The sequence below is a fragment of the Ranitomeya imitator genome, chromosome 6 (genome assembly GCF_032444005.1).
Source record: "Ranitomeya imitator isolate aRanImi1 chromosome 6, aRanImi1.pri, whole genome shotgun sequence".
NCBI classification, from domain to species: domain Eukaryota; kingdom Metazoa; phylum Chordata; class Amphibia; order Anura; family Dendrobatidae; genus Ranitomeya; species Ranitomeya imitator.
In genome coordinates this window covers 288463534-288489777 of record NC_091287.1, presented here as the reverse complement: position 1 = coordinate 288489777, position 26244 = coordinate 288463534, and the positions used below count along the sequence as shown (strand labels likewise).

The window sequence follows — 26244 nt, the reverse complement described above, 5'->3', positions numbered from 1 at the left end:
GCATCGGACAACCCCTTTAACCCCTTTCTGACATATGACGTACTATCCCGTTGAGGTGGGGTGGGCCCGTATGACCACAGACGGGATAGTACGTCATAGCGATCGGCCGCGCTCACGGGGGGAGCGCAGCCGATCATGGCCGGGTGTCAGCTGACTATCGCAGCTGACATCCGGCACAATGTGCCAGGAGCGGTCACGGACTGCTCCCGGCACATTAACCCCTGGCACACCGCGATCAAACATGATCGCGTTGTGCCGGCGGTATAGGGAAGCATCGTGCCGGGAGGGGGCTCCCTGCGGGCTTCCCTGAGACCCCCACAGCAACGCGATGTGATCGCGTTGCTGCGAGGGTCTCTTACCTCCTCCTTCTCCTTGCAGGCCCGGATCCAAAATGGCCGGGGCATCCGGGTCCTGCAGGGAGGGAGTTGGCTTCACAGTGCCTGCTCAGAGCAGGCACTGTGAAGTCTAGAGCTGTGCATGTCAGATCGCTGATCTGACACAGTGCACAGCAAAGTGTCAGATCAGCGATCTTACACTATAACATCCATACATAAGAAGAGAGGAAGGAACGCACTCACCAATCTTGTAAAATCCAATCCTTTATTCAGAGCATGGACAGACTTAGCAGGGAGGGGTGTGGAGGATGACGGAGGATACTGCACCACTGATCTGTCAGAAGGGACCAGCAGCATTGCTTGGCTATTTGATTTGGCATTTTGAGTAAGTGCAGCTGTGCGGACGTGCTTTTTTCTTTTTTTTGTGTCGTTGCACTATAACATGATGCCCCCCCCCCCCGCCAATGTTATGGTGTAAAAAAAAATAATTCACATGCGTAAAAAAAATTCCCCCAAAATCCCCCCCCCCAAAAAAAAAAATATTGTTCCTATAAATACATTTCTTTATCTAAATAAAAAAACAAACAATAAAGGTACACATATATAGTATCGCCACGTCCGTAACGACCCCACCTATAAAACTGTCCCACTAGTTAACCCCTTCAGTGAACGCGGTAAAAAAAAAAAGAGGCAAAAAAAAAACACTTTATTATCATACCGCCAAACAAAAAGTAGAATAACACGCAATCAAAAAGACGGAAATAAATAACCATGGTACCGCTGAAAACGTCATCTTGTCCCGCAAAAAACGAGCCGCCATACAGCATCATCAGCGAAAAAATAAAAATGTTATAGTCCTCAGAATAAAGCGATGCAAAAATAATTATTTTTTCCATCAAATAGTTTTTATCGTATAAAAGCACCAAAACATAAAAATAATTATATAAATGAGGTATCGCTGTAATCATACTGACCCGAAGAATAATACTGCTTTATCCATTTTATCAAACGCGGAACGGTATAAACTCCTCCCCCAAAAGAAATTCATGAATAGCTGGCTTTTGGTCTTTCTGCCTCACAAAAATCGGAATAAAAAGCGATCAAAAATTGTCACGTTGCCCGAAAATGTTACCAATAAAAACGTCAACTCGTCGCACAAAAAACAAGACCTCACATGACTCTGTGGACCAAAATATGGAAAAATTATAGCTCTCAAAATGTGGTAACGCAAAAAAAAATTTTTGCAATAAAAAGCGTCTTTCAGTGTGTGACGGCTGCCAATCATAAAAATCCGCTAAATAACCCGCTATAAAAGTAAATCAAACCCCCTTCATCACCCCCTTAGTTAGGGAAAAATTAAAAAATGTATTTATTTCAATTTTCCCATTAGTGTTAGGGCTAGGGTTAGGGTTGGGGCTAGGGTTAAGGCTACAGTTAGGGTTGGGGCTAAAGTTAGGGTTTGGAATACATTTACGGTTGGGATTAGGGTTAGGGGTGTGTCAGGGTTAGAGGTGTGGTTAGGGTTACTTTTGGGATTAGGGTTAGGGGTGTGTTTGGATTAGGGTTTCAGTTATAATTGGGGGGTTTCCACTGTTTAGGCACATCAGGGGCTCTCCAAACGCGACATGGCGTCCGATCTCAATTCCAGCTAATTCTGCGTTGAAAAAGTAAAACAGTACTCCTTCCCTTCCGAGCTCTCCCGTGTGCCCTCACAGGGGTTTACCCCAACATATGGGGTATCAGCGTACTCAGGACACCTTGGACAACAACTTTTGGGGTCCAATTTCTCCTGTTACCCTTGGGAAAATACAAAACTGGGGGCTAAAAAAGAATTTTTGTGGGAAAAAAAAGGATTTTTTATTTTCACAGCTCTGCGTTATAAACTGTAGTGAAACACTTGGGGGTTCAAAGTTCTCACAACACATCTAGATAAGTTCCTTGGGGGGTCTAGTTTCCAATATGTGGTCACTTGTGGGGGGTTTCTGCTGTTTAGGTACATTAGGGGCTCTGCAAACGCAATGTGACGCCTGCAGACCATTCCATCTAAGTCTGCATTCCAAATGGCGCTCCTTCACTTCCGAGCTCTCCCATGCGCCCAAACGGTGGTCCCCCCCCCCCCCACATATGTGGTATCAGTGTACTCAGGACAAATTGGACAACAACTTTTGGGGTCCTATTTCTCCTGTTACCCTTGGGAAGGCTTAAAAATAATTTTTGTGGGGAAAAAAAGATTTTTTATTTTCACTGCTCTGCGTTATAAACTGTAGTGAAACACTTGAAGGTTCAAAGCTCTCACAACACACCTAGATGAGTTCCTTCCCTAGGGGGTCTACTTTCCAAAATGGTGTCACTTGTGGGGGGTTTCAATGTTTAGGCACATCAGTGGCTCTCCAAACGCAACATGGCGTCCCATCTCAATTCCTGTCAATTTTGCATTGAAAAGTCAAATGGCGCTCCTTCACTTCCGAGCTCTGCCATGCGCCCAAACAGTGGTTTACCCCCACATGTGTGGTATCAGCATACTCAGGACAAATTGTACAACAACCTTTTGGGTCCATTTTCTCCTGTTACCCTTGGTAAAATAAAACAAATTGGAGCTGAAGTAAATTTTTTGTGAAAAAATGGTAAATGTTCATTTTTATTTAAACATTCGAAAAATTCCTGTGAAACACCTGAAGGGTTAATAAACTTCTTGAAAGTGGTTTTGAGCACCTTTAGGGGTGCAGTTTTTAGAATGGTGTCACACTTGGTTATTTTCTATCATATAGACCCCTCAAAATGACTTCAAATGAGATGTGGTCCCAAAAAAAATGGTGTTGTATAAATGAGAAATTGCTGGTCAACTTTTAACCCTTATAACTGCCTAACAAAAAAAATTTTGGTTCCAAAATTGTGCTGATGTAAAGTAGACATGTGGGAAATGTTACTTAAGTTTTTTGTGTGACATATCTCTGTGATTTAATTGCATAAAAATTCAAAGTTGGAAAATTGCTAAATTTTCTAAATTTTCGCCAAATTTCCATTTTTTTCATAAATAAACGCAGGTAATATCAAAGAAATTTTTACCACTATCATGAAGTACAATATGTCATGAGAAAACAATGTCAGAATCACCGGGATCGGTTGAAGCGTTCCAGAATTATAACCTCATAAAGGGACAGTGGTCAGAATTGTAAAAATTGGTCTGGTCATTAACGTGCAAACCACCCTTGGGGGTGAACGGGTTATTGCTTCTTTCCGTTATGGTTTACTGTTACCGCCTTGACATTGGTGCAAAGGGTTTTGTGCCTAAATGAAACCATGGCGAGTCTGGACATGTCACTGGATTTAATGGTTAATGTGTAAGCATTGCTTCATCTGTGCGCTTGCCCGTGCTCTTAGCAGGCGAATGGCTCACATGTTTTATCTCATTTTCATTATGGAATAGATGGAGATATATACTTTTTTTTTATTCACACTACCTGCCTCCATTTTTCATTATAAGAAGCAATGAACCACATACCTAAGGTCAGCAAATACTTCAGAGAATGCATTCCCATTTGAAATATTGCACATCTTCCCCCTTAACCCTTGTGCTTACCGCTAAGGACAAAAAATAAGCTATAACAAATTGGAGATTACTTTGTCATCTTTTGTAGAACCCTGCTCCGCTTGTTAATAATATGAACGGCTTTGGTTCCAGTTGTCAGAACAAATGTCATGTGCTCTAATATTAGCTTGATAATCCTTCAGGACAATGCAAGGCTAGAACAAATAGTATCGGAAAAGTTCACTTAGACCTGGCTTCTATATTTATACAATATGAAGCATGTTCCTGAGCCCATATTCTTATTTGTAGTAGGAAAATGTATTTATGGTTTTCATAAAATTATGACTACATAGCAGTAATACTCTGCGAGCAGCTGCGGACTTATATCTAATGTTTTGTGCTGCCTCCTGGCATTGTGCAGCTGGGGTAGGTACAAATTCTGGTCCTCAAGTACCATATAGCCATATTATTATTATTATTTATTATTATAGCGCTATTTATTCCATGGCGCTTTACATGTGAGGAGGGGTATACATAATAAAAACAAGTACAATAATCTTGAACAATACAAGTCACAACTGGTACAGGAGGAGAGAGGACCCTGCCCGCGAGGGCTCACAATCTACAAGGGATGGGTGAGGATACAGTAGGTGAGGATAGAGCTGGTCATGCAGCGGTTTGTATGACTGGCCTTCCAACTGCATATGAGAGAAAAATTGCCCCCCTAGCTCGGACCGGAAATGATTCAGGTTTACAAAGGTCATGGTTTTGGGACGTTTTAATTATTTTTTTTTATTTTATTGATTGTAAATGACTGAAAGTGGACAGTTGTTGAATTTGCAGCATTAAGAGGTCACATTTACTGAAATCAAAAGCTTTATCAATCAAAAATATATTAACAGGCCAAGTTACATGTTAACATAGGAACCCTTCTTTGATATCGCCTTCTGTTTTCTTGCATCCATTGGACTTGTGAGTTTTTGGAGAGTTTCTGCTTAAATTTCTTTGTAGGATATCAGAATAGTCTCTCAGAGCTGCTGTTTTGATGTGAATTGCCTCCCACCCTCATAGATCATTTGTTTGAGGATTCGTTGCAGCATGTGGTGTTGGATTGTCATGCATGGAGAGGATTTTGTTATAGATGACATGGTTCTTTTTCTACTATGGAAGAAAGTTGTCAGTCTGAAAATCTATATAGTTCGCTTAAGTCATTTTCACACCTTCAGGAACCCTAAAGTGATCCTACCAACTCTCTCTCTATGATTTTGACCCAATACATTACTCTGACACCTTATGGCTGACATTACAGCCTTGTTGGGACATGGTGGCCATACACTAACCGCTCGACACTCATCAGTAAACAAAACTTTTAACATTAGTCTTTATGTATGTTTGTGCCTACCGCAACCATTTCTAATTTCTTGCACAACTGCAAGCCTCTGAAGTATCTTTTACTTTGAGGTTCTCAGGACTCCAGAGGCACCAGCAGCTTCAAATACCTGTTTTTTCATTTTTAATTGTATTTCAGCATCTACTCTCTAAATTCCATGAATTTGTGTGTCAGAAACCTTCCTCATTATGCCTTTATCTGCACAAGCTTGGCTGTGCTCTGTATCAGCCATTTGGAAGATTCTATCCCAGTATGTAGTAGGTGTAATAATAATAATGTTATCAAATACCTCCAATTAGAAATGTAGTATAGTTTTTCTGATTCGCTATGTCTCAGTTACGACCACCGATGTAGTGACTGTTAGCTAGTTGCTAGTGGTTGTAACCATGGATACCTGAGGTCCTGCAATGCCTGCACATGAGGAAAGAGACATAGCAAATCAGAAAAACTATACTAAATTTCTAATTGGAGGTATTTGCTAACATTATTATTACTCCTACTACATATTTACATATCGGGATAGGATCTTGCAGATGTGAATACACCTTTTAAGTTTTCCTGAAATATCGTAATGTTTTCATACCTTGTCCAAGGCATTGCACTTTTTGACACTTTTCAGCAGCAGAGAGATCATTTTTATTTCCCATATTGCTTGAAACCTGTGGCCTGCTTAATAATGTGGAACGTCCATCTTTAATTGGGCTCACCTGGCAAACTAATTATCACTGGTGTTTGAGTCCTGAGCACACTACCATCCATGAGTGTATTTGAAAAACAAAAATGACATCTTTATGACACGTAAATCCAATTTACATAATAATTTTGCCGCAGTGTAGTATCGCATGCTGCATTTTCTTCAGCGCACATAGCACATTTTAGTGGCATGCTTTGGGTACACTGCTTTTAGGACTTTCATTGACTTAAAGAAAACACTTGGATCTACTAATGTTTTAGGTGGAAATCTCTACTTCCTAGCAGAGATCCTGTCTTCACAGGTGATTTGAATAAAAAGGAAAATTGTTTGCAATAAAAGTTAGAATTAAAAAGCGAAAATAGAGTTAGACTTAAACAGCGATAAAGATAAGGCTACTGTCACACTAGCGTTTTTTGCAATACGTCGCAATTCGTCGTTTATGGCAAAAAACGCATCCTGCAAAGTTGTTTGCAGGATGCGTTTTTGCCCCATAGATTAACATTTGCGACGCATTGCCACACGTCGCAACCGTCGTGCCACACGTCGAAAACGTAAGCTTGGTGCAAAAATAATAAACCCCCACCTAGCCCCAGATCCCGTTAAATGGAGACTCTATGGGTCTCGGAAAATGGAACCATTTTTTTTTTACAAACTTTTTTTCCACCACCTAAATAAATAGTAGAATTGCTCTTTTCTTTGCAATTTCACCACACTTGGAATTTTTTCCCCGTTTTCCAGTACACTATATGGTATAACCAATGGTGTCATTCAAAAGTACAACTCATCTTGTAATAAACAAGCCCTCACACGGCCAGATTGACTGTCACATACTCTCTTCTCAGCACATGACTTGGGGTTGTGCCTGCAAGGGTTAGTCTATCTCCTCTCAGTCCAGCATTCAGCCTCTGTCCTATGCTGCAATGGGAGCATAACTCACACCCCGACATAGACCACGCACCCCACTCATACACACTGCCACCACTCACCGAACACACGGGCAATGAGTCCCAGAAGTACTACTATAGTCTGCCAGTCAGCAGGGTCACACACTCTAAGGCTATGAATTCATTAGAGCATACAAGGTTCAAACTTATTAAAGTTTTAAACTTTAATAGAATAGGTACAGTGCTTACAATAAAAGATTGTAAGCACTGTATTTGTATATTGTAATACAATATGCAAAAACAGTGGTAAAATAAAAGTGAAACTTACAGATATGCCTAAACTTAGTCTGTCATTCAGCTCCCTGATGGGGGGGGGGGGGGAATATGGAATGGCTCACTTCAGCTTGGCTGCCCCTCAATCTGTGAACAGATTTCTGAGTGTAAAGGCCTAATTTATAGAGTTAACTTGGAGGTCAGATTTCTAGACCAGCCTCTCAGGTTAATTTTCTAATCTTTGGTGTGTGACTGGATCCTGGATATTTTACCAATGAATATATTATTTTTCTTTGAACACTATTCATGTAATTTCTTCTCAGAGTAAATATAAAGTGGCAGGCTGCAATTTGGCATCTTCCCATCAAAGGCACTAGGAGGTGTGAAGTGTTTCCAATTCTGTGTGTGTTCTCAGGACATCACCCCTGGGGTGAGACTAGGTAGCCTGTCTTTTTCTCAGGATAACATAGGTCATGACCTTTGTGATAGCTGCAGTCTAAGACAGATGTTAATTTACTGCTGGTCATACATCCATACGTATACATATTTCACTACATTGACAAAAAAAAAGAAAAAGTTACCACTCTGTGAAGACGGGGAGCAAAAAACAGAAATGCATATGTGGACAATTGCAAGATCATGAAGGGGTTAAAGGTAATCTGTCACCAGGTTTTTGCTATGTAATCTGGAGAGCAGCAGGATGTAGGGGCAGAAAGCCTGATTCCAGCAATGATTCTTTGCAGATGTAGCAGTTCTCTGAATACTGAACTTGTTATAACCTCTCCTCCACCACTGATCGGCTGCTTTCTATGTACACTTTGCATAGGCCGAAAACTCCCAATCAGTGATGGGGGTGGGGTTACACAGTGTAAGAGGACAACATGGCAAGAGACACCTAGTCCTCTAGTGATAATCTCCTGCTGATAAAACACTGATTGAAACAACACAGAGTCCAGTAAAGTGTCACATCACATTAGGGTTTCTGCCCCTATTTTATAAAGCTCTCTGGTTTCATAGCAAAAACCTGTTAAAAAAACTCCCTTTAAAGTGACTTTTTAAATTATTTAAAAGTTTAGTTGCACTTTAGTTTTCTTCTTTTGTTAAAATAAAGCGGTTTTCTCTTCGGGATCATCTTCTTCATCTGACCTAATCAAAGTACATTTTAGTGATTGCTTCTTCAAGTTCCTCTTCGCGTGAGCACACTGTTCGCTGTCTATTAAGGACTCTGGTTACGTGACCATATCCATGCGTACTTGCTTGTACTAGGGCATCTAGGTTTAGAATGAAATGTGTGAACCTCTTCCTACCTGATAATAGATCCGCCTTGCGCTCTAGGAGTAATAACGGACAGCTGGCAGTCAGCAGTTTCTGCAGTGTTCATGAAATCTGCCTTCAATGCTCTGCTGGTCTGATGTGAATAGATGGCATGGCTGCATTGCTGAATGTGATGATTAATATGCCGCTTGTCTCGTTTCCGCAGCACCTGCGCCGGACTGCTTGCACTTCTCATTTCCCTGGCATCTCTTTGGTGGGTTTGGAAGAAAAGAGACCGCGCTGTTAAAAGGAAAGATTTCAGATTGCACATCTGTCAGGTCAGCATATTTCCGAATCCTCAGAGACTGTGGATTTTTAGGTTCTTCATTTTATATTATGACTCCTTTCAAAGCTTTTTCAGAGGTGTCATTGTGTCTTGGACCAATCAAAAGTCCAACTCGATTTTCTTAACTGCACTGGAAATATATTGGCTTTGATTAGTTTATTTCAGCTAGAGGATTTTGTTTTTGACAGTTTGACACATAACACCTACGTCCAAACGTACACATTTTCAATGGATTTTGAAACAAATTTGTAGCACAGTTCGCCATGAGATTCACGTGTTAATTTTGCTCTTAAGATGAAGATTTGCCCCTAAATTGACAGATTTAAAATTTTGACCACAGGTCAGTTTCCTCTGCAGAATTTTTGTGTGGCATGTGGATCAGAGCTAATCCACTTTGCCACTAAGGTAATATGCTGTAGAATTTCTGTTGGACATAAAAACTGCAGTGTATTTGCCATGTGTGAACATGAACGAATAGTTTGTAAGATGAGACAATCCGTTCTTATTCATATAAACTTCAACATAAATAATAAAATCCACAGAGTACAGATGTTAAAGTGAACACCAGGTTGTATCAACTGCCACTTGACAGTTGCCAAATGTTGACATTTTCAGGATTATCTGTCACTTAATGGAAATCTGACAGTAGGATCAACCCTCCTAAGTTGTCTTTATGGACATGTAGGTCATAGTAATAAAATGATACCTTTATATCTGAAATCCATTGTCTTATTCAAGAAAAATCCAGGTTTTTCTTATATGTAAATGAGCTGGTAAGGGTTATGGGTAGACAATGATCTGCATGAGAATCTGTCTCCAGAGCTTATATTAACCCCTTCTAGACCTGTGACACAGCGTATGCGTCATGAAAGTCGGTGCCAATTCGACCTGTGATGCATATGCTGTGTCACACAATGATCGTGTCCCTGCAGGTATGGTGAAAGGGTTAACTGTAATTTCACCAGACCTGCAGGGACAGGAGGAGTGGTACTTCAGCCCAGGGGGGGTGGCTTTGCCCCCCCGTGGCTACGATCGCTCTGATTGGCTGTTAAAAGTGACGTTTCACTTTCAATCAGAGCAATCGTAATATTTCACTAATGAAAATTGGTGAAATATTACAATCCAGCCATGGCTGATGCTGCAATATCATCGGCCATGGCTGGAGACCGCGATCTGCCCCGCCACCGATCCACCGCGCCATCCTGTCCTGTGCTCCGCTCCCCTCTGTCCTCCTGTCCGCTCCCCCCGCAGTCCCCCCCGCTCCCCCATGGTCCGATCCCACCCCCGCATACTTACCGACCTCCGGTGTCCATCCGTCTTCTGCATGGGCGCCGCCATCTTCCAAAATGGCATGCGACCGCCGAATCTGCCGGCCGGCAGATTCATTCCAGGTACATTTTGATCACTGTGATTCTATCACAGTGATCAAAATAAAAAAAAATAATAATTAAACCCCCTATTTATCACCCCCATAGGTAGAGACAATAATAAAATAAAGAAAATATATTTACTTTTATTTTTCCACTAGGGTTAGGGTTAGAACTAGGGGTAGGGTTAGAACTAGGGGTAGAGTTAGAACTAAGGGTAGGGTTAGAACTAGGGTTAGGGTTAGAACTAGGGTTAGAACTAGGGTTAGGGTTAGAACTAGAGTTAGGGTTGCAATTAGGGTTAGAGTTAGAATTAGGGTTAGAATTAGGCTATGTGCACATGGTGTGGGTTTGGCTGCAGATCTGCAGCGGATTGGCCGCTGAGGATTTGTAGCAGTTTTCCATCATGTTTACAGTACAATGTAAACGTATGGAAAACCAAATCCGCTGTGCCCATGGTGCGGAAAATACCACGCAGAAACGCTGAGTTGTATTTTCCGCAGCATGTCAACAGGTGAAATCCACACAAAAACACTGGAAATCCGCAGGTAAAACACACTGCGCTTTACCTGCGGATTTTTCAAAAACTGTGTGGAAAAATCCTCACACGAATCCGTAACGTGGGCACATAGCCTTAGGGTTGGAATTAGGGTTAGGGTTGCATTTAGGGTTAAGATTAGGGTTAAAGGTGTGTTGGGGTAAGGGTTAGGCTTGTGGTTCGGGTTATGGTTAGGCTTGGGATTAGGGTTAGGGGTGTGTTAGGATTAGGGTTGAGATTATGGTTAGGGGTGTGTTGGGCTTAGGGTTGTGGTTAGGGGTGTGTTGGGGTTAGGGTTGTGATTAGGGTTATGGCTGGAGATGGGATTAGGGTTAGGGGTGTGTTGGAGTTAGAATTGAGGGGTTTCCACTGTTTAGGCACATCAGGGTCTCCAAACGCGACATGGCGCCACCATTGATTCCAGCCAATCTTGCATTCAAAAAGTCAAATGGTGCTCCCTCCCTTCCGAGCCCCGACGTGCGCCCAAATAGTGGTTTACCCAAACATATGGGGCATAAGCGTACTCAGGAAAATTTGCACAACAACTTTGGGGGTCTAATTTCTCCTGTTACCCTTGGGAAAATAACAAAATGGGGGCTAAAAACTTATTTTTGTGGAAAAAAAATGATTTTTTATTTTCACAGCTCTGCGTTATAAATTTCTGTGACGCACTTGGGGGTTCAAAGTGCTCACCACACATCTAGATAAGTTCCTTGAGGGGTCTAGTTTCCAATATGGGGTAACTTGTGGGAGGTTTCTACTGTTTAGGCACATCAGGGGCTCTGCAAACGCAACGTGACTCCCGCAGACCATTCCATCAAAGTCTGCATTCCAAAATGCCACTTCTTCCCTTCCGAGCCCCGACGTGCGCCCAAACAGTGGTTTACCCCCACATATGGGGTATCAGCGTACTCAGGACAAACTGGAGAACAACTTTTGGGGTCCAATTTCTCCTGTTACCCTTGTGAAAATAAAAAATTGCGGGCTAAAAAATAATTTTTGAGGAAAAAAATGATTTTTTATTTGCACGGCTCTGCGTTATAAACTTCTGTGAAGCACATGGGGGTTCAAAGTGCTCACCACACATCTAGATCAGTTCCTTGGGAAGTCTAGTTTCCAAATTGGGGTCACTTGTGGGGGAGCTCCAATGTTTAGGCACACAGGGGCTCTCCAAACGCGACATGGTGTCCACTAACGATTGGATCTAATTTTTCATTCAAAAATTCAAATGGCGCTCCTTTCCTTCCGAGCTCTGCCGTGCGCCCAAACAGTGGTTTAACCCCACATGAGAGTTATCGCTGTACTCAAGAGAAATTGCCCAACCGATTTTAGGATCCATTTTATCCTCTTGCCCATGTGAAAATGAAAAAATTGAGGCTAAAAGAAATTTTTTGTGAAAAAAAGTACTTTTTCGTTTTTATGGATCAATTTGTGAAGCACCTGGGGGTTCAAAGTGCTCATTATGCATCTATATAAGTTCCTTGGTGGATTTAGTTTAGAAAATGGGGTCACTTGTGGGGGCGCTCCAATATTTAGGCACACAGTGTCTCTCCAAACGCGACATGGTGTCCTCTAAAGAGTTGAGCCAATTTTTCATTCAAAAAGTCAAATGGCGCTCCTTCCCTTCCGAGCCCTATCGTGCGCCCAAACAGTGGTTCCCCCCCACATATGGGGTATCGGCGTACTCAGGACAAATTGTGCAATAACTTTTGGGGTCCAGTTTCTCTTTTTACCTTGGCAAAATAAAAAAATTCTTGCTAAAAGATCATTTTTGTGAGTAAAAAGTGAAATGTTCATTTTTTCCTTCCATGTTGCTTCTGCTGCTGTGAAGCACCTGAAGGGTTAATAAACTTCTTGTATGTGGTTTTGAGCACATTGAGGGGTGCAGTTTTTAGAATGGTGTCACTTTGGGGTATTTTCAGCCATATACACCCCTCAAACTGACTTCAAATGTGAGGTGGTCCCTAAAAAAAATGGTTTTGTAAATTTTGTTGTTAAAATGAGAAATCGCTGGTCAAATTTTAACCCTTATAACTTCCTAGCAAAAAAAAAAATTTGTTTCCAAAATTGTGCTGATGTAAAGTATACATGTGGGAAATGTTATTTATTAACTATTTTGTGTCACATACCTCTCTGGTTTAACAGAATAAAAATTAAAATTTTGAAAATTGCGAAATTTTCGCCAAATTTCAGATTTTTTCACAAATAAACGCAAAAATGATCTACCTAAATTTACTACTAACATGAAGCCCAATATGTCACGAAAAAACAGTCTCAGAATCGCTAGGATCCGTTGAAGCATTCCTGAGTTATTACCTCGTAAAGGGACACTGGTCAGAATTACAAAAAATGGCCAGGTCATTAAGGTCAAAATAGGCTGGGTCATGAAGGGGTTAAATAAAAGGGGGTGTCACCAGTGTGAGAAATGTAACTAACCCAGAACAGGAGAACTGAACTTTGTCTTCACATTTTCTGCAGCTGTCACAGCTCTGCTGTATTGCAACAATATTGCAACCCGGGCTACCTGTAAGATGGGATGCTGAAGCTGAGAGGAACCTGCAGATGTCAGTTAGGCTGGGGTTACACCGCCATAGATTTTTTCATGTGAGATAATTGGGCCCATTATGCTAATGTCACTTGGATCAAACTCTGTCAGAGTTTGATCTAGTGTGATCTAATTATCTCACATGAGAGAATCATATCACAGGTATGGAGAAGATGAAGAACTTAATTTCTCCATCTTCTCCATTGCCTGTGTTTGCGATAATCGGACTATACACTACACTACAGTCTGATATTTCACACACCTTGTATAGACTTGAATGAATGTGTTATCCGAATATTGGATCCACTCGCAGCATGCTGCAAAAAAAAGGCAGATCTGCACTGCCCCATAGTATAACATTGTGCCGAGTGCTATCCGATAAAACATCACAGTCGTGTGAGCGAGCCTTAATCACACAAAGCTTTGCAGTGCGATCAGAAGAACAGTGAGCAGCCGTTATACCTAACACTGGTAACCATTGTGCGACTCACACTGGTAACTCCCTCTTCTATTTATATTAATCTCTGGAGGCAGATTCTCATGCAGATCAGTGTCCTGCCCATAGTCCTGAACAGCTCATTTACATGTAAGAGAAATGTGGATTTCTCTGGAATAAGACCTCAGATAACAGATAACAAGATATCACTTTATTCAGCTTTCTATGACCTACATGCCCATATAGATGGCTTAGGAAGGACTACCTTACTGACAGGTTACCTTTGAAAAATAACCGTTGTGTTAATTTTCATTTTATAAATCAATAGTATATAATAGTATATATGAAAATAATCAACTTTGTTAAATATCTAATAGTAAGGGATGGTCAAGGTTACATTTCAAAAAAATTATAAATAAAGGCTAATTTTTTCCTCTAATTGAAAGTTGTTAAAAAGAGATCAAGAGTCTACTAATCCATATGGGAGAATATTCAGCAGGGAAAGGCTTAGCATCTAAGTTTGGGAAAGAAATTGGAAGGGCGTAGGAAAGTGGGTCATTGACAGTCCCACAGTATGAGTGCTAGACGCTAGCTTTTCCATTCACACTGTGTTCCCGCTGCCTCGGATTTCATGTTGTGTTGCTGCTTCTTTGAAATTTACCGTACAGAGGAATTGGGAGTCTGATAATTTCTAATGAACTGTAATTGATCAGGGAATACCAGAGGTTTGCGTTAATCACTTTCTCATAACAAAGACTTATCAGATCATAACTGACCTTTTTCTATCTGGTGAGGTTGACATTTTGATCGTTGCCTCAGGAATTAAAGGAATTTGCTATTAAGAAAATGTTCTCAACATCTGCAAATGAAAAATAATGTCTTTACTTTCCCCATCTACAGTATGTAGGGTTAATCACCTCCATGAAACGATGCCGCATCATGTAATGGTGTCATATATTTGCCTCTGAGAAATACAGCCGCTAAGTTTATTAATTGCTTTTAAACTTCTGCTTCTGTTGTAAAGATTCCCATGAAATCAAATATGAAATAGATTTGCTTCTCTAAAACCCTCTATGGACCTGACCTGAAAATTCTACTTTTAGCGTATGAAGTGCATTTTATATCCACAGGCAATATCTTGTGCCTAATTCACGCTGTGTATGTACAAAGCCAATCCCTACGATTGAGCGCAGTCATGTTGTGGAGCCATAGTTAGAGATGTCATATTGCAGTAATGCCTGTGCAAGGGCTATTTTACCCTTCTAAAAAAAGTTTTATTCAAATTATTACACATTAGACAATGTTCCCACATATTTACCAATGCATCCAAATACTGGTGACTTACTATTTCTGCTATAACAGACATGCAACTCGTTATTCACATCTGCTAGAAGAGCCTGATGCTGCCCGCCACAGAGGAGCAGGATGTTCTGGTGTGCTTGTTGATGGGGGGAGGGGAACCGGCAGCCTATGGGGGAGATTATAGATGAGATCACTCTATGGGGTGGCGGGGTGAATTTACTGTGAGATGAAGGCCAATAAATATAATTATACTGTGGGGTGTTATGGATGAGATTATATTGTGAGATGTGGGCAATGAGTATAATTATACTGTGTGGGGGTCTAAGATTATGCTGCAAAGCGTTGGATTGGCTATAAATAGAATGAAATTATTGATTTTACTATACTGTGGGGGCCTTTATATGCAATTATTATTAGTTGTTTTACTTTTGATGAAACCTATATATGCATTTGCTATTGTATTGTGGGGATTCTAGACATGTTATTATGCTGTTGGTGGGACCTATAGATGTTTTTGTTTAAGGGGTTGTCCACTTCTAGGGCAAACCCCTTCGTAAACTAAATGTCTAGCCCTCGATAAAATAATAAAGCCTATACTCACCTCTTGTACCGAGTCCATTCTAGCGGTATCAGCACTCCTTTTCCCGTGGCTGTGATGCGGTGGAATGACACGTGATGCCCATACACAGTCAGCGCTGGGGTCCCTGTCTATTCCTTCAGACAAACTGAACATGAAGAGGAAGTCCCGGATCAGCTGCACCCCTGGCTTCATCCTTATGTTCAGTTTGTCTGAAGGCGGAGACAGTGGCGCCAGCTCTGATTGGGTGCCGGCGTCATGTGTCACAACACGGCATCACAGCCCCGTTGAGAGCGAGTGCTGACACCGCAGGAATGGCGCCGGCACAGGAGGAGTATAGGCTTTATTATTTTATCGGTTCCAAACATTTAGTTTAAGAACGGGTTGTCCTAGTAGTGGGCAACCCTATAATGTGGGGGTCCTAGAGATGAGACTGTGTTATTATACTGTTGGTGGGGCCTATAGAAGTTTTTGTTAATGTCATGTGGGGGACCTTGTGATACAATTATATTATTATTATTATTATTATTATTACTAGCTATTGAACCCGTTCTACGCCCGGGTGGCGAGCATTTATATTGGTATATGGTCTCCATCCTGGTATGTGCTGCTCCATCCTGCGCCCCCATCCTGTCATGTGCTGCTCCCATCCTGCGCCCCCGTTCTGTCATGTGCTGCTCCCATCCTGCGCCTCCATTCTGTCATTTGCTGCTCCCATCCTGTCATTTGCTGCTCCCATCCTGCGCCCGTTCTGTCAATTGCTGCTCCCATCCTGCGTCCCCGTTCTGTCATGTGCTGCTGCCATCCTGCGCCCGTTCTGTCATGTGCTGCGGCCATCCTGCGCCCGTTCTGTCATGTGTTGCGGCCATCCTGCGCCCGTTCTGTCATGTGTTGCGGCCATCCTGCGCCCGTTCTGTCATGTGCTGCTGCCATCCTGCGCCCGTTCTGTCATGTGCTGCGGCCATCCTGCGCCCGTTCTGACATGTGCTGCTGCCATCCTGCGCCCGTTCTGTCATGTGCTGCTGCCATCCTGCGCCCGTTCTGTCATGTGCTGCTGCCATCCTGCGCCCATTCTGTCATGTGCTGCTGCCATCCTGCGCCCGTTCTGTCATGTGCTGCTCCCATCCTGCGCCCGTTCTGTCATGTGCTGCTGCCATTCTGCGCCCGTTCTGTCATGTGCTGCTGCCATCCTGCGCCCGTTCTGTCATGTGCTGCTGCCATCCTGCGCCCGTTCTGTCATGTGCTGCTGCCATCCTGCGCCCGTCCTGTCATGTGCTGCTCCCATCCTGCGCCCGTCCTGTCATGTGCTGCTCCCATCCTGCGCCCGTCCTGTCATGTGCTGCTGCCATCCTGCGCCCGTTCTGTCATGTGCTGCGGCCATCCTGCGCCCGTTCTGTCATGTGTTGCGGCCATCCTGCGCCCGTTCTGTCATGTGCTGCTGCCATCCTGCGCCCGTTCTGTCATGTGCTGCTGCCATCCTGCGCCCGTTCTGACATGTGCTGCTGCCATCCTGCGCCCGTTCTGTCATGTGCTGCTGCCATCCTGCGCCCGTTCTGTCATGTGCTGCTGCCATCCTGCGCCCGTTCTGTCATGTGCTGCTGCCATCCTGCGCCCGTTCTGTCATGTGCTGCTGCCATCCTGCGCCCGTTCTGTCATGTGCTGCTGCCATCCTGCGCCCGTTCTGTCATGTGCTGCTGCCATCCTGCGCCCGTTCTGTCATGTGCTGCTGCCATCCTGCGCCCGTTCTGACATGTGCTGCTGCCATCCTGCGCCCGTTCTGTCATGTGCTGCTGCCATCCTGCGCCCGTTCTGTCATGTGCTGCTGCCATCCTGCGCCCGTTCTGTCATGTGCTGCTGCCATCCTTCGCCCGTTCTGTCATGTGCTGCTGCCATCCTGCGCCCGTTCTGTCATGTGCTGCTGCCATCCTGCGCCCGTTCTGTCATGTGCTGCTGCCATCCTGCGCCCGTTCTGTCATGTGCTGCTGCCATCCTGCGCCCGTTCTGTCATGTGCTGCTGCCATCCTGCGCCCGTTCTGTCATGTGCTGCTGCCATCCTGCGCCCGTTCTGTCATGTGCTGCTGCCATCCTGCGCCCGTTCTGTCATGTGCTGCTGCCATCCTGCGCCCGTTCTGTCATGTGCTGCTGCCATCCTGCGCCCGTTCTGTCATGTGCTGCTGCCATCCTGCGCCCGTTCTGACATGTGCTGCTGCCATCCTGCGCCCGTTCTGTCATGTGCTGCTGCCATCCTGCGCCCGTTCTGTCATGTGCTGCTGCCATCCTGCGCCCGTTCTGTCATGTGCTGCTGCCATCCTGCGCCCGTTCTGTCATGTGCTGCTGCCATCCTGCGCCCGTTCTGTCATGTGCTGCTGCCATCCCGCGCCCGTTCTGTCATGTGCTGCTGCCATCCCGCGCCCGTTCTGTCATGTGCTGCTGCCATCCTGCGCCCGTTCTGTCATGTGCTGCTGCCATCCTGCGCCCGTTCTGTCATGTGCTGCTGCCATCCTGCGCCCGTTCTGTCATGTGCTGCTGCCATCCTGCGCCCGTTCTGTCATGTGCTGCTGCCATCCTGCGCCCGTTCTGTCATGTGCTGCTGCCATCCTGCGCCCGTTCTGTCATGTGCTGCTGCCATCCTGCGCCCTTTCTGTCATGTGCTGCTGCCATCCTGCGCCCGTTCTGTCATGTGCTGCTGCCATCCTGCGCCCGTTCTTTCATGTGCTGCTGCCATCCTGCGCCCGTTCTGTCATGTGCTGCGGCCATCCTGCGCCCGTTCTGTCATGTGCTGCTGCCATCCTGCGCCCGTTCTGTCATGTGCTGCTGCCATCCTGCGCCCGTTCTGTCATGTGCTGCGGCCATCCTGCGCCCCCGTTCTGTCATGTGCTGCGGCCATCCTGCGCCCGTTCTGTCATGTGCTGCGGCCATCCTGCGCCCGTTCTGTCATGTGCTGCGGCCATCCTGCGCCCGTTCTGTCATGTGCTGCTGCCATCCTGCGCCCGTTCTGTCATGTGCTGCTCCCATCCTGCGCCACCATTGTATTATATGCCCCCCGCTCCAGTGTGTATGCCCCCGAATGCTGCTGCCATATAAAAAAAAAAAAAATACCATACTCCCCTATCGTCCGGCTCCACTGCAGGTATGTCTTCAAGAAAATGGCGCCGGAAAGCGGGGACTGCGCAGGCGCCGATTCCGGCAGCAGGAATCGGCGCCTGCGCAGTCCGCGCTTTCCGGCGCCATTTTCTTGAAGACACACCTGCAGTGGAGCCGGAGTGTGTCTTCAAGAAAATGGCGCCGGAAAGCGCGGACTGCGCAGGCGCCGATTCCGGCAGCAGGAATCGGCGCCTGCGCAGTCCGCGCCCTCCGGAACCGGGAGCAGAGGAGCCGGGAGACGGAGCCGCAAGCAGCGCTGGAACCGGGAAAGGTGAGTATACTTACCCTCCCTCCTGGCGGTCCCTGACTCTCCGGTGGAGATCGCGGTATGCGTTCAGTGCTTACGCATACCGCGATCTCCCGGGAGCGTCGCTCTGTGAGGCCCAGACTGCGCCGGCGCTTGCGCTTGCGCAGTCTATAGAGGCTTCGGACAGAGTGACGCTCCCAGCGTTATATTATAGATGTTGATGAGGCCTATAGATACGATTATGTATTTATATTTCAGAGGGAATGGGGTGCTATAGATGGATTCATGTTATTAAACATAAACCCATCTATCCTATAGATGTGATTCTGTACTCCTCATTGAATAAAAATTCTCCTCAGAAATGTAATGTGGCCTCTTCATGTTGAAGTAATTTAAAAATGTTTTAAATGTAGGTTTTTTCAAAGTTTTACGTTTTTTTCCTACCATTAATTACTATTATTACTGCAGGGGATAGTGCTAAGTTAACAGAAACGTTAGATTCTAAAAAGTTAGAATCTGTCAATGCTCCTTTACGATGCCAACTGCAGTGTTGTGCCTGGCACACGTAATGAGCCAGCTTACATCCAAGGTCTACAGTGTTGATCTGCTATGTATCACTATTTATCTAGTTCTAAAAAAAAAAGTGTTGTCTGTTCAAATGAATCTCAAGTCGTAAAAAGAACAAAGAATTCCTGAGTTTAGTAATCCTTCATGTGGGCATGTAGCAATAATTTGTCTCTGAGTGATTGGTTATTGTCCTGTTTCAATTTACAAAAGGATCAATAAATTAGCAGGAAACTTTGTCTTTACAATTGATGAAAATTGATTGTGAATATGATTTAGTATAACATAATTTCTCTGTTAGTTGACACAAACACAAAAATTCTTAAAATGTTTGTCTGGGACTTTTGTAATGATGGCCTAGCCTTAGGATCGGGGGTGCAACACCCGTCACCCTTGCCGATGAGCTTTTTCCAGGTCTGGCAGCGACCAGATGTGTTTAGTTGTCGAGCTGCGTAGCATAGCTCCGACAATTCTATAGTGGCCATGGTACTGCGCACCTGCTCCCTACTCAGGGCCACTACGCCCTTGACAGAGCTATGTAGTTTCACTCCACTCCCCAACAGTCGGCATCAGGAACAGTTGTTCAGCAGGGTTTCCAGGTATCGCTCCCTCACCAATCAGATAGTGATACAATATAAAAGTCCCAGACAACCATTTTTAAATTGGAATAATGTAAAAAAAAATGCTCCCCTGATTTGAGATTGCTGTTAAATGCTTGTATTGTTATGAAGCATAATAGCCTGTGTTTAGTTTAGTTATACTAGTCACTGGAAAACAAAAGCAAGCAACAAAACAGCAATTGTGTAGCTCATAGATCCTTACAAAAATACTAAGTAAAATACTAGAATGGTTTTTTGTCTTTCTGCACTAGATTTTGTTTTCTGCATCATCAATGTTTCCCATTGACTTTTCAGACAATAGGCCTTGCAGTTTCCATATGTGTAGTCATCTCAACCCACTCCAGCCTTGCTGCCAAACAAGGGCTACCATTGCTGAACCAAATTGTTAGTTGGACAATTTTAGGTAAGTGAGTCCTTATCATGCATATTGATTAGATTTACATTGACATTGATATAGTTGATCGTTAAAAAAACAGACTAATGGGTGACGAGTAAGGTCATCTGGAAATCTGCGTTCTCCGTGAGTTGTGAGCTACTAGACAAGAAGTTTCCTATGTTTTTTGGGTGGCGGTGACTCAGTCCTTATATTTGTTTGTCGCCTCAATTTGCCAAAGATTACTAAAAAACAACTTCTGTAACTTATTTTTTAAGTTTTATAAAAATAATACCTCGTATCGAAAGCTGCCAATATGACCGACCCCTATTGACGTGCCCCATAGCTGCTGAATGATCTACTTACGATGTAACGTTCACACAGCTATCTGCTGATACCACAAAATGGGGAATTACTGCTGATATCGATATAATAAAAATGATGACTTTAATGGGTTATCCGGTGCTATCGATCAGTGCTGGTGTTCTGTAGTCTCCAACTCGTCTCTGTTTATATAGGCTGTTACCACAGTTGTATATATTGAAATAATATTTAACAGACATCATATATCAAAACTTTAAAAAAGTGTTCACTTTTATGCCAGGGATCAGTACATCTAAAAGGTATTTAATCTCTGAAATGATATAATAATTTTTGGAATGTGAGTCCTAAGTATTTTCTGTTGGAGGTTGATTCTATCGCCATGTCTGAAATTGTATTTGGTTGTAACGCAAATTACGGAATCAGCTGCTCTTGGATATGCATTAGATACAGGGTCAACCAGCGCCCGAAGGTTAACAGACGTTGCGAGTAATATTGCATTGTGAACCCATAATGTGTTTCTACATCTGGATAGCTTGAAGCAAAGCCCGGTCTGTGAAGATCTAATAAATGCATTCCCAGTATTATCAGTCCTGCTATTGTCAGTGCTTTTTTATGTCTCTGAATATAGGAATAAAGTCTACACTCCAGTTAAAGGAAGGTAGAAGGGTCTAGTATGCATGAATATTAATTATAAGCACTTGGCTGATGATATAAGAGGATAATGATACTATTCTTGATTTAGGAGCAAATCAAACATTTAATGTTCAGTGCAGGCATTTTTATATTTCTGCTCTCATAGTATATTAACTTCTAAGATGAAGGGATAAAACACTGCTGTTATTTAATGCATCTTTTAAATGTGATTTTCAGATTTCTTCACTATATTTTAAAGATTTGTTTCGTAAATGTATTTTTCAAATAAATATGTTTTTTACTGCAGATAGAAATGAGAGCTACATGACATCTTTAAGGCAATCTGACGGCTTGATTTCATACCCCAAACCATTTATATGTACATGTAGCTCTTTAAAGGGAAGGTGCCACCAGTTTTCTTGTAGTTTTTTTTTTTTTTTAATTAATCTTAAAATAGTAATTAAAATGTATTAATGCAATGTGTGCACTGTTTGCAAACATTTCTATATGAAAAATATATATTATTGTACAAATATATATAATTACCACTAGGGGGAGCATTTTCCATTTTAGACCTCAAGCAGCTATAGTAAGGGGCAGAATGAAGAGTAGCATCACAATGCAGCACCATTTTGTGGGTGACTGCCTTGTGATCTGCTATCACCAGCAGTTACTGTCTCTCTCCCATCAGTCTTCATATGTCTCTCTCACCCAGACTACATGTATCTTGCCCCCCTCCACAAGTTCACTGCAGACCCATAGCTCCTTATCTTTACTGAGGGTTGAGTCACAGCTCTTGCTGACAGCTTCTGCTGGGATAATGCTGATCCTACACTGTTTCTCCTTGATGTCTTTGCAGTCTTTGATACTCTGCCCGAGCTTTTCTCCCATATTTTACTCTTGTCAACCTATGATCTGTTCTGCTGGAAGCAGTACTGCTTATGTTAGCAGATCCTAATGACGGGAGACAAGAATCGAGCATAGTTGACAGCTGAGGGCTCCATGAATATGGCAGCAGAACACTCCCACTATAAATTGTGCAACCCACAGGTGTGCCCAGTTCACAGCAGTGACAGTTCTATTACAATAGATAGGGTCGGCGTCCATCTATTATCTCCTATGACCATGGGGTGACGTATGATGACACTGAAAGTGTCGTGCTGCTATTGTGAAAGCAAGATGTCAGCCTCCAGTGCCTTAGTTAAACTCCTCTAACACGAAATATGTTTCAAATGCAATCAAAACTTGGTTATAACAGCATGTTATGCTACATTACATTGATTTATTAATTATCTACAAACGCAGTACCTTCCCTTTAAAATACGAGTTCAGCAATACCTTTATATTGCCAGTACGATCAATGCTGATCATACATTGTTCCTCCTTGATGTTTTTGCAGTCTTTGATACTCTGCCCAAGCTTTACTCCAGCATTTTACTCTTGTCAATCTATGATCTATTCTGCTGGAAGCAATACTGCTTATGTTAGCAGATCCTAATGATGGAAGATGAGAATCGAGCATAGTTGACAGCTGAGGGCTCCATGAATATGGCAGCAGAACACTCCCACTATGAATTGTGCAGCCCACAGAGGTGTGCCCAGTTCACAGCAGTGACAGTTCTATTACAATAGATAGGGTCGGTGTCCATCTATTATCTCCTGTGACCATGGGGTGCCGTATGATAACACTGAAAGTGTCATGCTGCTACTGTGAAAGCAAGATGTCAGCCTCCAGTGCCTTATTTAAACTCTTATAGCACACAAAATATGCTTCAAATGCAATCAAAACTTGGTTATAACAGCATGTAATGCTACATTGCATTGATTTATTAATGATCTGCAAACGTGGTACCTTAAAATATAAGTTCAGCAATACCTTTATGTGGCCAGTATGTTCCTCCATTACTGAGAAATCAGCGTTTGATCTCATATGTAAATAAGGCTGAAGCGCTATTGTATATCTGAAGCCCCTGTTACTCCAGTTCTTTTCCCCTCCCAGCACCAACTCCTCCTTCTTCATTGACAGTCTTTATGCTTTGTGACTTCAGGCAAAGTAGCCTTCCATCAAGAATGAGGAAGCGGCTCTGGGTGAGGAATAGCGCTGGAGTGACAGAAGCTTCACATCTTCTATATTAAAATGTATATCTATTCAAACGGTGATTTCTCAGTAATGGAGAACATCTGCATACACACATAAATAGTTTGGGATGTGAAATTTAAAAGGTTTTATGATGTACTATAAGAAAATGCCCCTACATATGTGTAATCAAGAATACTTTGAATAGGTCACAGTTCTTAGCAGCACAGGGTCAGTGTTGGGTCCTCTTTTTTTTAAATGTGTGGAATAATTTACAGACCTTAATTAAGTTATGGAGAGATAATTTATGGAACATGAAAAGTTTAGCAGAAAAATGGCAAATAAAGTTTAATGTGGAAAAATTTTAAGTCATTCCATGTGCCCAAGGAAGAAAAATTAACAATCATGTATTAAATAGTAAAACACAGGAAAAAATGTGACTGAAAAAGACTTCGGTGTATTAGTAAACTCAACTTTACTGAAGTGCCAGGCTTCTGTTGCCATGGAAAAATAAAATGTGCAGAGTATTGCATTGGCAATGGGGTGTTATCCAGAATTTCTGAGTATAAGGTTTAGTGATTTCTGATGTCTAGTGATGGGCGAACCCCTGGATTTTTGGGTCTAGCGGGTTCGGACACACATTTTAAAAACGTTCAGTTCGGGTGCTCTAACAGTACCCATACTCAAACTCGGACCCCATTCAAATGATTCAGGGGCCCAAATATCCTTTGTTTGCCCTGCTCTCATCTGCATCAGAGGACAGCATGAGCCAGCAGCTGTTACTGGCTGTAAAAAGTGTACCTCCAGTCACAGACGTCTCCTGATCAGAAAGTACTACTCCCCTCAGCCTATGCCTGCTGTAGCTGATAACAGCGAGAGCAGGCGCCACTGATGGGAGTATTCATCAGCTGGCACCTGCGCTATAAATAAATGTAAAAAAATTGACTTGGGGTCTGTTTTATTTTTGATAGCTAGCATGGCAAAACTGACTGCTGCGGGCTGCAACCATCAACTGTCAGCATTATCATGGATGACTATCCATAATAGAGGGGTCCCCACACTTTTTTTTATTATTTAAATACATAATTATAAAAAATGGCATAGGGTCCCCCCTGTTTTTGACAACCAGCCAAGGTAAAGCAGACAACTGGGGGCTGGTATTCTCAGGCTGGTAAGGGACCAAAGATATTGGCCCCTCCAGCCTAAAAATAGCAGCCTGCAGCCACCCCAGAAAAGGCAGATCTATTAGATGCACCAATTATGGTATTTTTCCCGACTCTTCAAACTTGCCCTGTGGCAGTGTCAAGTGGCTTAATAGTTGTGAGCTTGATGTCACCTTTGTTTTGTCAAGCGACATCAAGTCCACAGGTAATTAATGGATACGCTTCTATAAGACATCTATCCATTGCTAACCCCATAGTTATATTGTAAATAAAAAACAACCAAAAGTTCTTTAATTGCAATAAAAAATCAACACCGTTTTACAAATTTATTTGTAAAAAAAGTTATACTCCCCTTATACGCCAATTTTATTGAAGCTCTTGTCACCTGTAAAAATAAAACAAAAATACTCAACTTACACTTAATCTACCAATGCACTTTTTCTGGAGCGGTTGTGGGGGGGCAATATCCATGGCCCCTTGCCAGCCGGAGAATACCAGCTCCCAGCTGTCTGTTTTAGCTTGGTTGGTTGTCAAAGAAGGGGGCTCCACAACGTTTTTTAAAATTATTTATTTAAATGCAGATGACAGCATGGGAAACACCTGGTGTTCAGCGTGTCAAATCCAAACAGTAACACCGACTTCCTAGAGAAGTCCGTATTCGACGTTCTTTCTCGAACAGTAGGTTCCGGTTCGTCCATCACTACTGATGGCTTTAAATTAACTGAATAGTATGGTCAGACAGTATGGAAAGTCAAATGCTTGAGTTACTAATTAAACAGTACAAAGGGATTTTAATCCACCTCTTTAGAGCTATAGTGAAACTAACATTTGGATTCTGTGCTCCTTTCTTACATACATTTATAAACTATAAAGTAAAATATGTAAAGCAATCTAGAGCAAAGCCGCCGCACAGCCCTTCCTTAACCAACAGCGATACACACGGTGTGCGTGTCACTTCTTATGGGTCCGACTCTCCGGTCGAGGTGCACGCTGGAAACAAGTCACGCCACTGGTACTATGTAAGAAGAGGCGGCAACACTCACCGGTCCTGTGCGGTCCAAGCGTTTATTAACAAAACACAAACATGGTATCTTCACGGCATCGGGGAACAGACGAACAGGGAGGTGAGCAGGATGTGACGACGGCCGTTTCGCGCCGACGATAGCGCTTCCACGGGTCTAAGGAGCAGGAGCGAGACGCGGGTCCAAAAAGGAAGGAGAGGGGAAAAAAGAGCCCCTCCCCTCCTCTAGATACCCGCCCTCCCGCCCACTGCACCCACAGACAAGGTAATCGTATGTGACAGGTGAGTTAAAAAAGAGCCGGGACTAATCCGGATCATTAACACCATAGCTCCCAGTTAAAAATATGAACATAAACAAAGAGATACAAGACCCCAACGGCCGAGACGGGCATGAGGATCCAATATAACAATACCCTCATCTTACAAAGCGCAGTGAATCAATCGCATAATATCAAATACATTTATAACCGTTGGGATAATATCAATACCCCACCACGAAAAGGTAATGCGTTCAACATACACAAATAGCAGTACAAATGTCCAACATAATGCAGGACAAAAAAGCCTAGAAACGCAACTTATCCTAAAAAGACAGCCATATCGACTTT

At 43.2% G+C, this 26244-nt stretch overlaps 1 protein-coding gene across 5 annotated transcripts in view; it reads left to right on the top strand.

Annotated features, from left to right (window-relative positions):
* PIGN (phosphatidylinositol glycan anchor biosynthesis class N) overlaps positions 1-26244 on the top strand; it is a 503276-nt gene that overhangs the window by 315803 nt on the left and 161229 nt on the right. For all 5 annotated transcript variants that reach the window (XM_069730623.1, XM_069730624.1, XM_069730625.1 and 2 more), the window contains 2 exons: positions 8586-8697; positions 20340-20448. In XM_069730623.1, the coding sequence (XP_069586724.1) occupies positions 8586-8697; positions 20340-20448 (221 nt within the window). The remainder of the gene's footprint in view (positions 1-8585; positions 8698-20339; positions 20449-26244) is intronic.